This window comes from Salmo trutta, chromosome 35, assembly GCF_901001165.1.
Source record: "Salmo trutta chromosome 35, fSalTru1.1, whole genome shotgun sequence".
In the NCBI taxonomy this organism is placed as follows: Eukaryota; Metazoa; Chordata; class Actinopteri; order Salmoniformes; family Salmonidae; genus Salmo; species Salmo trutta.
In genome coordinates, this window is record NC_042991.1 from 26,260,731 (window position 1) to 26,274,877 (window position 14,147).

Sequence of the window (14,147 nt, forward strand, 5' to 3'; positions counted from 1 at the left end):
TGTGCTCGTATCTGTGTTTAATGCTCAAGATCCATCCCCTCTGGCAGTAGAGATTTAACAAGCACTGGCTAAACAATTAATTTTACCTTTATTTAACTAGGCAAGTCAGTTAAGAACAAATTCTTATTTTCAATGACGGCCTAGGAACAGTGGGTTAACTGCCTTGTTCAGGGACAGAACGACAGATTTTTACCTTGTCAGCTCAGGGATTCGATCTTGCAACCTTTCGGTTACTAGTCCAACACTCTAACCTGCCGCCCCATTTATGAGAGGTATGGATATAAATTACAAATAACCGCAAGTTCAGTCTCAGTCGAAAGCATAAACACAATGCGAGAGCAGCACAACAGTATATTCTGCACAGATCCTACCGAAAAATAACATTTATGAAGAAAACATAACTAACCTATGGATGATGATCTTCATGTAGAGCACGGCATCAAAAACAGTCAATTACAAAGGCAGCAAAAAAACTTCCAGAATATATACATGTTTTATTCAATACAAATTTAAAATGTTTTGTTTTGTTGTCAATGGAAGGAATTTGGCAGTTAAGAAATAATGGAGATGGAGAGTAATCCAGCAGTGTACAACCAGGCTTGACCCCGGCAGCAGGCAGGCAGACCTCCATCCAGGCTTGGCCCCGGCAGCTGGCAGGCATACCTCCAGATCCCCATTCAGGCTTGGCCCAGGCAGCAGGCAGGCATACCTCCATCCATGCTTGGCCCCGGCAGCAGGCAGGCAGACCTCCATCCAGGCTTGGCCCCGGCAGCAGGCAGGCAGACCTCCAAGGCTTGGCCAGGCAGCGGGAGACCCACCCGATAGATAGGACCATCATGTCAAAGTAAAAGAGGTAGGTAGGTAGCAGTATCGGACTAGACAGTGCACCTCAGGGGCTGACATGCAGGTTCTGAATCTCTACACCTTCCCCTGTATCCTCTTCTCCCACCTCTTGTTCTCCAGGAGAGCCTTTGGCTGAGCCCTGGCCCGCCTCCATCTCCTGTTGGGCTTGGATATTTAAGATGAGCTCCTTGATCTCTTCGCGTTTTGTCTTCATCCGTTGCTGCGGGAACCATTCCTCTAGGTTCACCGGGAGATGAAAGCTGGTAAGTGGATTCTGAATGAGGGGCCCAAAAAAATCATAATTATTTTGGATTCAGTCCGAAGTCCTATTTTCATAGTGGTGCAAGGTTGAAATGAAGCTTCCAAATTAAGTCTAAAGCCCTGGTTTGGGCAATTGCTCAATTGATTAACAACCACTGCAGGTAATTCAGTTAAATTCAATATACAGTGCATTCGAAAAGTATTCAGACCCCTTCCCTTTTTCCACATTTAGTTACGTTACAGCCTTTTTTTAAATTAGTCCGATCGATCTACACACAATACTCCATAATGACAAAGCGAAAACAGGTTTTTAGAAATGTTTGATAATGTATTACAAATAAAAAAACATACCATAAGAATTCAGACCGTTTGCGATGAGCTCAATTTCGAGTCTCAGGTGCATCCTGTTTCCATTGATCATCCATGAGATGTTTCTACAACTTGGAGTGCACCTGTGGTAAATTCAACTGATTGGACATGATATGGAAAGGCACACACCTGTCTATATAAGGTCCCAAAGTTGACAGTGCATGTCAGAGCAAAAACCAAGCCAGAAGGTCGAAGGAATTGTCCGTAGAGCTCCAAGACAGGATTGTGTCAAGGCACAGATCTGAAGAAAGGTACAAAAACATTTCTGCAGAATTGAAGGTCCCCAAGAACACAGTGGCCTCCATCATTCTTAAATGGAAGAAGTTTGGAACCACCAAGACTATTCCTAGAGCTGGATGCACAGCCAAACTGAGCAATCAGGGGAGAAGAGCCTTGGTCAGGGAGGTGACCAAGAACCCAATGGTCACTTTGACGGAGCTCCAGAGTTCCACTGTGGAGATGGGAGAACGTTCCAGAAGGACAACCATCTATGCAGCACTCCACCAATCAGGCCTTTATGGAAGTGGCCAGATGGAAGCTTCTCCTCAGTAAAAGGCACATGAGAGCCTGTTTGGAGTTTGCCAAGACCCCTAAAGGACTCTCAGACCATGAGAAACAAGATTCTCTGATCTGATGAAACCAAGATTGAACTATTTGGCCTGAATGCCAAGCGTCACATCTGGAAGAAACCTGGCACCATCCCTACAGTGAAACATGGTGGTGGCAGCATCATGCTGTGGGGATGTTTTTCAGCAGCAGGGACTGGGAGGCAAGTCAGGATCGAGGGAAAGATGAATAGAGCAAAGTACACAGAGATCCTTGATGAAAACCTGCTCCAGAACGCTCAGGATCTCAGACTGGGACGAAGGTTAACCTTCCAGCAGGACAATGATCCTAAGCACACAATGCAGAAGTGGCTTCGGGACAAGTCTCTGAATGTCCTTTAGTGGCCCAGCCAGTGCCCGGACTTGAACCTGATCGAACATCTCTGGAGACCTGAAAATTGCTTTGCAGCGACACTCCCCATCCAACATGACAGAGCTTGAGAGGATCTGCAGAGAAGAATGGGAGAAACTCCCCAAATACAGGTGTGCCAAGCTTGTAGCGTCATACCCAAGAAGACTCGAGGCTGTAACTGCTGCCAAAAGTGCTTCAATGTCTGAGTAAAGGTTTTTTTTATTTGTAATATATTTGCTAAAATAATAAACTGTTTTTGCTTTGTCATTATGGGTTATTGTGTTGATTTGAGGGGGAAAAAACCCAAATGTAATCCATTTTAGAATAAGTCTAACATAACAATGTGGAAAAAGTCAAGGGGTCTGAATACTTTCCAAATGCACTGTACAACTATTTATCCTACCAGGATCAATGGTAAGGTGAGTCTGCTACAAGTAATTGCGTCACTAAATACATTCTGAAAACATTAGCAATTTAAAATGACAACCAAAACACAGCAACACTGTGTTAATGGCCTCCATCCCATTGTATGGCTCCAGGTGTCTCAATTGCAGTATACACTGTATTGGTGTGTGTGTGTACACTGGTTGTGTCACTTCAGATTATACTCTCACCTCGAAGAAGCTCTCCACATACTGCAGAATGTAGACTCCACAGTCGCTGAAGTTGTCCTGCTGAGGCACATGTGGGCTAGAACCCTTTGTCTGGTCCCTCCCAAAACTCCTCCGACTTCCTTTCCTCACCTCCCACTCCACCTCCAGGTACCTGCAGTTACACACACACAAAAAATATATGGCTTGGGAAGGTTTGCTTTTGTGTGCTAATTAGGCAAACTAAATCTACAATATTCAGAACAGTATTAAAGTATTGACTTACTCTCGTAATGTTTTAATTACAGAAGATCTCGGAGGGCCACGTAACGAGTCCATGATGAGAATACAAGGCCTGAGAAAACAAACAAATCCCTTAGAAAATGCCTAAAACATTGTAAATATTCATGGCCATTCACCTCAAATTACACTATCCACAAAGGTGTCAGAAGGAGAGCAATAGCATCCTCTACTGGCATAAGAATGCTAGAACAAACATCCTCTCCTACTCACTGTTTACAGATGGTGTGTTTTGACATCCACTCTAAGCTCTCAGGGGGTTCCAAGTCTTCAGCAAGTGCACCGTCCTCACTGCACTCATCCTAGACAAAAAAAAAAAACGAAACAAAGTTACACAACATTCATTTAACTTAATCTGCAAATCAGATTTTATTTTACAGTAAACAAATTGACAAACTTTCCACATGCTTATAGGGAAGGACGTTCAACAAGCACAGCACTTACACAAATGACTGATTGGCTGAGAGAAATTGATAAAAAGATTGTGGGTGCTGTTTTGTTAGACTTCAGTGCGGCTATTGACATTATCGATCAGTCTGCTGCTGGAAATACGTATGTGTTATGGCTTAACACCCCCTGATACAGTTGAAGTCGGAAGTTTACATATTCCAACCTAAATGTAATTAAAACTTGTTTTTCAACCACTCCACAAATTTCTTGTTAAACTATAGTTTTGGCAAGTCGGTTAGGACATCTACTTTGTGCATGACACAAGTAATTCTTTTAACAATTGTTTACAGACAGATTATTTCACTTAATCACAATTCCAGTGGGTCCGAAGTTTGGATACACTAAGTTGACCGTGCCTTTTAAACAGCTTGGAAAATTCCAGAAAATGTCATGGCTTTAGAAGCTTCTGATAGGCTAAGTGACATCATTTGAGTCAATTGGAGGTGTACCTGTGGATGTACTTCAAGGCCTACCTTCAAACTCAGTGCCTCTTTGCTTGACATCATGGGAAAATCAAAAGAAAATCAGCCAAAAATTGTAGACCTCCACAAGTCTTGTTTATCTTTGGGAGCAATCTCCAAATGCCTGAAGGTACCACGTTCATCTATACAAACAATAGTACGCAAGTATGAACACCATGGACCCACGCAGATGTCATACTGCTCAGGAAGGAGACGCGTTCTGTCTCCTAGAGACGAATGTACCTTGGTGCAAAAAGTGCAAATCAATCCCAGAACAACAGCAAAGGACCTTGTGAAGATGCTGGAGTATCTATATCCACAGTAAAACGAGTCCTATATCGACATAACCTGAAAGGCCGCTCAGCAAGGAAGAAGCCACTGCTCCAAAACCGCCATAAAAAAGCCAGACTACAGTTTGCAACTGCACAAGGGAACAAAGATCGTACTTTTTGCTGCAGGTGGGACTGGTGCACTTCACAAAATAGATGGCATCATGAGGCAGGAAAATTATGTGGATATATTGAAGCAACATCAAGACATCAGTCAGGAAGTTAAAGCTTTGTTGCAAATGGGTCTTCCAAATGGACAATGATCCAAAGCATACTTCCAAAGTTGTGGCAAAATGGCTTAAGGACAACAAAGTCAAGATATTGGAGTGGCCATCAAAGGCCTGATCTCAATCCTATAGAAAAGTTGTGGGCAGAACTGAAAAAGTGTGTGCAAGCAAGGAGGCCTACAAACCTGACTCAGGTACATCAGCTCTGTCAGGATGAATCGGTCAAAATTCCCCCAACTTATTGTGGGAAGCTTGTGGAAGGCTACCCAAAACGTTTGACCGAAGTTAAACAATTTAAAGGCAATGCTACCAAATACTAATTGAGTATATGTAAACTTCTGACCCACTGGGACTGTGATGAAAGAAATAAAAGCGGAAATAAATCATTCTTTCTACTATTATTCTGACATTTCACATTCTTAAAATAAAGTGGTTATCCTAACTGACCTAAAACAGGGAATTTTTACTAGGATTAAATGTCAGAAATTGTGAAAAACTGAGAAATGTATTTGGCTAAGGTGTATGTAAACTTCCGACTTCAACTGTATATTGTGGATAAAGAGTTACCTGTCTAACAAAACACAGAGGGAGTTCTTTAAATGGAAGCCTCTCCAACATAATCCGGAATTCTCCAAAGCAGCTGTCTAGGCCCCTTACTTTTTTCAATTTTTACTAATGACATGCCACTGGCATTGAGTAAAGCCAGCGTGTCAATGTATGTGGATGACTCCACACTGTACATGTCAGCTACTACAGCAACTGAAATGACTGCAACCCCCTAACAAAGAGCTGCAGTTAGTTTCAGAGTGGGTGGCAAGGAATAAGTTAGTCCTAAATATAAAAAAATATATGTAAGCATTGTATTTGGGACAAATCTTTCACTAAACCTCAAACTAAATATTGTAATAAATAATGTGGAAATTGAGCACGTTGAGGTGACTAAACTGCTTGGAGTTACCCTGGATTGTAAACTGTCATGGTCAAAACGTATTGATACAACAGTAGCTAAGATGGGGAGAAGTAAGTCCATAATAAAGCGCTGCACTACCTTCTTAACAGCACTATCATCAAGGCAGGTCCTACAGGCCCTAGTTTTGTCGCACCTGGACTACTGTTCAGTCGTGTGGTCAGGTGCCACAAAAAAGGACTCAGGAAAATTGCAATTGGCTCAGAACAGGGCAGCACGGCTGGTCCTTGGACGTACACAGAGAGCTAATATTAATAATATGTATGTCAATCTCTCCTGGCTCAAAGTGGAAGAGAGATTGACTTCATCAATACTTGTATTTATGAGAGGTGTCAACATGTTGAATGCACCAAGCTGTCTGTGTGAAATACAGGCGTACATCTCGGACACCATGCACACCCCACAAGACATCTCTTCAAAGTCCCCAAGTCCAGAACAGACTATGGGAGGCACACAGTACTACATAGAGTCATGACTACATGGAACTCTATACCACTTCAAGAAACTGATGCAAGCAGTAACATTTTATTTAAAACCGTGGGCACAGTGTGTTCTGAAATCTGTGAATGGGTTGTAATATTTTTGAAATTGTATAAACTGACTTCATTTTGCTGGACCCCAGGAAGAGTAGCTGCTGCCTTGGCAGGAACTACTGGGGATCCATAATAAATACAAAATGTCACCAACAGAATAGCAAAATCCCCCATTACCTGACAGGAGCTTTGGTCATCAGAAAAGGTATCTGTGTCGTCACCATTGCCACTACCTGATCTGTAACACAAACTGATTCTGTGCAAGCCATCTGCAAAACATGATTAAAAGCCAGTGAGAACTGACTCTTCATCCATCAATTTCCACACAGCTTCTAAGACATCAAAGTATATTTGCTATATGCACAGGATACAGTGTATTGTACACAGTGCAATGAAATGCTACTTCCAAGTAGAGACATTGTCTGTGGCTCACCTGTGTACTGTGGCTGAGCATTGACCAGCCCATTCACCCTGTCTAAAGAAGTCTTGGGAGGCACTTGGCCCCCATTGGGACAGGTGGATGCTCCCTTTGGCTGCTTGCTGTGGGAGTGTCCTTCCGAGGAGGCCTCTGTTGCACTGAGGGACAGCTTCTCTGAGGGGGCCAAGGGCTCACAGTAGTCTGGCTCTGGGGAGAGTGGCCGGCAGTGGTCAGGAGGCCTGCCCTGGGGGGCTGACTGTGTCTGTGCTAGCCCTGGGGCCTGGCACAAAGGGTTGGGCTCAAACTGAGGGCCCTGCATCCCTGGGAAGCAGATCACTGCCAAGTACCAGTGGGCTCTGAAACAGAGAGAGCAATGGGTTTGGTTAAGAAAGAGAATTAGGTTTACCATCTGTGTCTTACATTGTATCTTATACTGATACAAAATAACAAATGTGTTTGCCTTCATCACTGCACTTCACGTAAATGCTTAAAGGGATACGTCAGGATTTTGGCAATGAAGCCATTTATCTACTTCCCCAGTGTCAGATTAACTCGTGGATACTATTTCTATATCTCCCTGTGCAGATTGAAGGGAGTTGCTAGCATGCTAGAAGATACCATAGACTTCCGTCATTGCACTAACACTACAGTGCATTCGGAAAGTATTCAGACCTATTGACTTTGTTCACATTTTGAAACGTTACAGCCTTATTCTAAAATGGATTAAAATTGTTTTTCCCCCCTCATCAATCTACACATAATACCCCATAATGACTAAATAAAAAGTTTTTTTTAGAAACGTTTGCAAATGTATACAAAAATAAATAATGAAATACCACATTTACATAAGTATTCAGACCCTTTACTCAGTACTTTGTTGAAGCACCTTTGGCAGCGACTACAGCCTTCAGTCTTCTTGGGTATGACACTACAAGCTTGGCACACCTGTATTTGGGGAGTTTCTCCCATTCTTCTCTGCAGATCCTCTCAAGCTCTGTCAGGCTGAATGGGAGCGTCGCTGCACAGAGATTTTCAGGTCTCTGCAGAGATGTTCGATCGGGTTCAAGTCTGGGCTCTGGCTGGGCCACTCAAGGACATTCACAGACTTGTCCCGAAGCCACTGAGCGCTCTGGAGCAGGTTTTCATTAAGGATCTCTGTGTACTTTGCTCTATTCATCTTTGCCTCGATCCTGACTAGTCTCCTAGTCCCTGGAGCTTAAAGATCCCCACAGCATGATGCTGCCACCAGCACGCCTCACCGTAGGAATGGTGCAAGGTTTCCTCCAGATGTGACGCTTGGCATTCAGGCCAAAGAGTTCAATCTTGGTTTCATCAGACCAGAGAATCTTGTTTCTCATAGTCTGAAAGTCCTTTAGGTGCCTTTTCGGCAAACTCCAAGCGAGCTGTCATGTGCCTTTTACTGAAGAGTGGCTTCCGTCTGGCCACTCTACCATAAAAGGCCTGATTGGTAGAGTGCTGCAGAGATCGTTGTCCTTCTGGAAGGTTCTCCCATCTCCACAGAGGAACTCTGGAGCTCTATCAGAGTGACCATCAGGTTCTTGGTCACCCCCCTGACCAATGTCCTTCTCCCACGATTGCTCAGTTTGGCTGTGCATCCAGCTCAAGGAAGAGTCTTGGTGGTTCCAAACTTCTTCCATTTAAGAATGATGGAGGCCACTGTGTTCTTGGGGATCTTCAATGCTCCAGAAATATTCTGGTACCCTTCCCCAGATCTGTGCCTTGACACAATCCTGTCTCGGCGCTCTACGGACAATTCCCTCAACCTCATGGCTTGGTTGTTGCTCTGACATGCACTGTCAACTGTGGGACCTTATATAGACAGGTGTGTGCCTTTCCAAAACATGTCCAATCAGTTGAATTTACCACAGGTGCACTCCAAGTTGTAGAAACATCTCAAGGATGATCAATGGAAACAGGATGCACCTGAGCTCAATGTCGAGTCTCATAGCAAAGGGTCTGAACACTTACCTTATTTACGTATCTTTTATTTTTTAAATATGTGTTTTTATTGAGGAGCACAAAGAAAGTACAAATAAAGTAAAGTAAAAGAACAACAAAAAAGATCTGGCAGTTACAGTGAACATCACATTAGTTACATTGACATCTTTGAATTAGACCATTTTCAAGTACGAAACCCATTTTTCCCAGTATTCCAGACCTCTCTCGTCTTGAGTTCTTAAAGCAAAGGTCATATGCTCTATGTGGTGTATTTCTTTTACAATGTCAATCCACTGATTTTGTCTATAGTATATTTCTATTACCATGTCTTTATTTCCCAAAACTGACTGTATGGGTATCTCTGTCAAAGTAGTCTCGATGTCTTTCCATTTGAATTCGTATTGCACCAACACAGAGGTCTCAATTGGGCTGAAACATAATAATCTTTTAGGTTTGGTAAGGCCATACCCCCAGAGTTGTTTGGTAATTGTAATGTTGTATATCTAACTCTTGGTCTCTTGCTGTTCCAGATAAACCTTGATATCCGTTTATCCCAATCTGTTGTTGTTTTTTTATACATTTGCAAACATTTCTAAAAACCTATTTTCGCTTCGTCATTATGCGGTATTGTGTGTAGATACATTTTTTAAATCAATTTTAGAATAAGGCTGTAACGTAACAAAATGTGGAAAGTCAAGGGGTCTGAATACTTTCCGAATGCAATGTAGTTATCATTGGCTTGTGAAACTACCTCCAACTTCCCCCATACTGGATGCAGAGACATAAAAATGGTATCCATGACTTCATTGCCAAAATCCCAAAGTATCCCTTTGAGACTTGAATGAAATTCCATGTGGATAGATTGTGCATCCTAAATAGTAAACGTATTTTAACCAGAGCCCTATAAAGCGCACTACTTTTGTGAAGTGGTGCACTATATAAAAATGTGTGCACTATATAGGGAGTAGGGTGCCATTTGGGAAGCAGACAGTGATATTTAGAGAGACAGTAACTTACGACTCATTGATGGGAACAAAGATGAAGTCCTTTTGGAACAGGTCTACATGTCTGGTCCATGTCTTCACCCTGTTGTGCTTCCTCTTCTGCATCCTGATAAAAAAAAAAAAAACATGTTTCTTTGCTGGTTAAGTCGTTGGTATTTTGTTTTATGGACAATAATAGTCATTGTCGAAATGTAGAGGAAGACTGAGTGAGACCGAGAGGAAGGGCCGAGGCGGGCATCGAAACGCAGTAGCCAGCGGATTTGTGTGGTCCGGAGTCGGCAGAGCAATCAGTAAACCAGACTCCGGCACTTCAGCTTCTGTCCTGTCATAACTCAATTCTGTGTGAAATGTGTTGCCCCTTATATCACTGGGCAGAGAAGAGGAGACTCACGGTAGGTTCGTGGTGTCTGGGAGGTTTCTTCTCTCTTTCTGGTTGAGTCTCTTGTAAAAGAAAGAGCTAAACACGTGACTCCTTTGTGAGTCTTCTTTTTTCAACTTCTCCAAAACTAAATATCTAAGTAAAGGGAAGATGCACAGAAAACAGTCATCCACAGTCCCTGTGAGGTTGGTCAATGTCCCTTATATGCAACAAAAGCAATCACTGTTTCTATAGAATATCCAACAGAGAATGTGACTTTAAAGACAATGGAAAATAGACAACGTAAAATTTACAAAGGAAAATAAGACAATGGAAAGCAAATTACACCAACTTTAAATAAAAGTCTATGATGACGTCGTTTAGGAATTCTCCATCATTAAGGCAGTGAAGGTCTTCGTTAGTCACCGATATGCCCCCCTTGGCTGGAGGAGGTGGGTACACCATCAACCTACAACACAACCATCCAATGATTAAACCATCAGGAACAAACAAACACAGAATTGTTCTTAAGATGACAGGGTTGTATTCATTAGGGTACAACGAAGCAAAATCGTTTGCAACAGAAAACAAGTGTTTCTTATTGGACAGGTTTCAGATAGTCCCTCCCTGTTTCAGTCAATTTTCTTCTGTTTGGTGCCTAATGAACATGACCCAGGACTAGGAGATAGATAACCCTTGTACTTTATGATTGGTCCAGTGAAGGTGGGTTGGAGCTCAGCCATGTCATCGTCTTCATCATCAAAGAACGCGCTGTTCTGCTGTCGCGTAGCCATGCGCGTTTGCACCATTGGAGCCGGTGTGTTGGTTTTAGTGCTGTTGTTTACCTACAAGAAAGGGATTTAACCAAAATATATTTGTCAAGGGATTGTTCAAAATAAACTATTTATTGAAAATCTGATGTCTAAGAAAAGCAAAACCAGCAACATATATTTTGGTAGCTAGTCTCAAAAGGATCTAAGATGCTAATCTTCAGGACCTGGGACACACAGCCCTATTACGTCACATACTGTTAGGTTTGATAAATTCCAACAACATTTCCAAAATTCCCAAGTTCTCCAGAAATCCCAGTTGGAAGATTCCCGGAAACAGGGAATAAGCAGGCCCACCTTTTCTTTAGTTGCTTTGTTGTAGTTGACCAATCTGATGTTAGCTTCATCAAACGACAATTTGGTGGGGAACTCATTTAGGCTGTTGGCTCGGCCGATCTCTTGTAGAATCTCCTCTAGAACCATCTGCTGGTGCAACGACAGCCCGTTCTCAAAGATCAACACGATGTACTTCTCATCGGAGTCTGAGGACAGAACGGAAAGCAACAAGACTTGACATTTTGTTGAAGGTGAGGAAACAGACTTGCTTTATTTAGCACAAAATGACATGTCACAGAAAGGCTTCTCCAAACACAGGTTTCTGTTCATCCAGCTATGTACAGACTACTGCTGTTGCAACTGGCATGGGATCTCCACAGTTCAATTGACATCACTATGTAGCGTCTGCAGTCCTTACCGTTGCCAGCGCAGTCGTACCAGCACAGGCCTCCCTTGTCTCGGGTCATCTTGAGCTGGGTGCGGAGCCGCACACATTCCTCGGGGCTGGTCTGGAAGAAGAGGACGGGCAGCTTCCTCACGCTGCACCACTCACAGCTTATGAGCTCCGACGCACGCAGACACACCTTCTCCAGAGCATCCGCCTCAGGACCTGGGACACAAAGCACTATTATGTCACATACTGTTAAGTTTGATAAATTCCAGCAACTTATTTAGGAACTGTATTGTAATTTTGCAACCCTACACACTGTACAACACTGTCTAGTCCATCTACAATAGGTTGTCCTTTGAGAGCAGTGGAAAACATTTATAGGACATCTGACATTCTTGTTGTCTCCTACCTTCAGTTTCAAGATGAATGTGATTGACCGTAAACTGAAAGACAAAGAGATGGTTGAATGATGGCAGTATGCTAGACAGTCAGGGAATAGTGAAAATTCAAAAAACTATTAATTTAGCAGTATTAATTTTGTTATGTTTAAGAAAAATAACATTATTCATGGAAAATGTATAGAATTGCAGGAAAACTAGCTTTAAAAAAATGGTAAAATTCTCTCTCAGCTCGATGGCAGAATATGTAGAATCACAGGAAATAAGCTTTAAAACTGCACCATTTTCTCTCAGCTCCATGGAGAAATGTGTAGAATTGCAGGATGGGGGCCTCTTAAAATGTTCTCTAAAATGTAGCCACACTGACGGCGCTCATTCCACGCCTCCTACCAAGCCCACCACCTAAGCCCCTTTTTGATCCAGGAAAAAACCTGATAAGCTATTGTTTTTGGCCAGATTTTAGGTAAGTATAAGTGTCTGTACAGAGAGAGTACAGGAGCAGAGTACTTACATTAACAGGCTTGGACACCATCCTGCGAAGAGTCCCTACTCTCACACTCCGACAGTCCAGGATGATGCTGTCCAACTTGTCGGGAGAGATCCTCTGTTTTTTCCTGGGTGTAGAGTCGTCCGGCATTTGGTTTCCAAACTGAAAATAACATGCATGGTCAGCCTTGAAACCTGCTGCTTCCTATCACTAATTTCTCTGAGGGACAAATCATGTACAGTAGATGTCTGGCCAACACCACAAGGTGATTCATCAACTGGCCATTTAGATTCAACTGCCCAATTCGTTTGCAAGCTAAATATATCAGGAGCACTATGTTTTCAAAGGTAGACTTAAATCCTTAGTCCCAACTGCTGCCAAAAACAACTTAAGGAGCCCATCTCGGTGAATACAAAAACACCCAGTGATGTCATTTTCTGCCAAGCAAAACAACCCAAGGTTACCTTGAGAGAGCAGATCAGGAACATTATGGTCTCAAGGACATTTTGACAGACAGACTCAATAAAGTCAGACTGAAACGTGCTAAAACGGTTCACTACAAGACTGGCTCACTACAAGACTGGCTCACTACAAGACTGGCTCACTACAAGACTGGCTCACTACAAGACTGGCTCACTACAAGACTGGCTCACTACAAGACTGGCTCACTACAAGACTGGCTCACTACAAGACTGGCTCACTACAAGACTGGCTCACTACAAGACTGGCTCACTACAAGACTGGCTCACTACAAGACCCGTGCGTTTACATAATATAGCCTAGAATTGAGGAAAACTTAATTACGTATCAGCACAAGTACCACCCGATATACAGAGGCTGTTGTAGAGGATAAAGCGGGTCGCCTGCGGCACCTATACACCACCCCAGCATGGGTAGGACTCCCGGCCGACCCTATACACATCATGCTATCCCGGACTAAATTAAATGAAAAAATACTTACAAAAAGAAACGTCCTCTCACTGTCAACTGGGTTTATTTTCAGCAAAACTTAACATGTGTAAATATTTGTATGAACATAAGATTCAACAATTGAGACAAACTGAACAAGTTCCACAGACATGTGACTAACAGAAATTGAATAATGTGTCCCTGAACAAAGGGGGGGGTCAAAATCAAAAGTAACTGTCAGTATCTGGTGTGGCCACCAGCTGCATTAAGTACTGCAGTGCATCTCCTCCACATGGACTGCACCAGATTTGTCAGTTCTTGCTGTGAGATGTTACACCGCTCTTCCACCTGCAAGTTCCCGGACATTTCTGGGGGGAATGGCCCTAGCCCTCACCCTCCGATCCAACAGGTCCCAGATGTGCTCAATGAGATTGAGAACCGGGCTCTTCGCTGGCCATGGCAGAACACTGATATTCCTGTCTTGCAGGAAATCACGCACAGAACGAGCAGTATGGCTGGTGGCATTGTCATGCTGGAGGGTCATGTCAGGATGAGCCTGCAGGAAGGGTACCACATGAGGGAGGATGTCTTCCCTGTAACGCACAGCATTGAGATCGCCTGCAATGACAACAAGCTCAGTCTGATGATGCTGTAACACACCTCCCCAGACCATGACGGACCCTCCACCTCGATCCCGCTCCAGAGTACAGAACTCGGTGTAACGCTCATTCCTTCGACGATAAACACGAATCTGACCATCACTCCTGGTGAGACAAAACCGCGACTCGTCAGTGAAGAGCACTTTTTGCCAGTCCTGTCTGGTCCAGCGA

The 14,147-nt window shown here is 43.2% G+C and overlaps 1 protein-coding gene across 6 annotated transcripts in view; it reads right to left on the reverse strand.

Moving 5' to 3' along the window:
• LOC115174948 (sentrin-specific protease 6) overlaps nt 1–14,147 on the reverse strand; it is a 33,442-nt gene continuing 19,295 nt past the window's right edge. For all 6 annotated transcript variants that reach the window (XM_029733998.1, XM_029734003.1, XM_029733999.1 and 3 more), the window contains 14 exons: nt 12,433–12,570; nt 11,933–11,966; nt 11,551–11,742; nt 11,154–11,338; nt 10,729–10,871; nt 10,379–10,495; nt 10,060–10,182; nt 9,682–9,774; nt 6,721–7,061; nt 6,465–6,556; nt 3,534–3,622; nt 3,307–3,375; nt 3,045–3,195; nt 1–1,117 (listed from right to left, as the gene is read on the reverse strand). In XM_029733998.1, the coding sequence (XP_029589858.1) occupies nt 890–1,117; nt 3,045–3,195; nt 3,307–3,375; nt 3,534–3,622; nt 6,465–6,556; nt 6,721–7,061; nt 9,682–9,774; nt 10,060–10,182; nt 10,379–10,495; nt 10,729–10,871; nt 11,154–11,338; nt 11,551–11,742; nt 11,933–11,966; nt 12,433–12,570 (1,995 nt within the window). In that variant the 3' untranslated portion in view covers nt 1–889. The remainder of the gene's footprint in view (nt 1,118–3,044; nt 3,196–3,306; nt 3,376–3,533; nt 3,623–6,464; nt 6,557–6,720; nt 7,062–9,681; nt 9,775–10,059; nt 10,183–10,378; nt 10,496–10,728; nt 10,872–11,153; nt 11,339–11,550; nt 11,743–11,932; nt 11,967–12,432; nt 12,571–14,147) is intronic.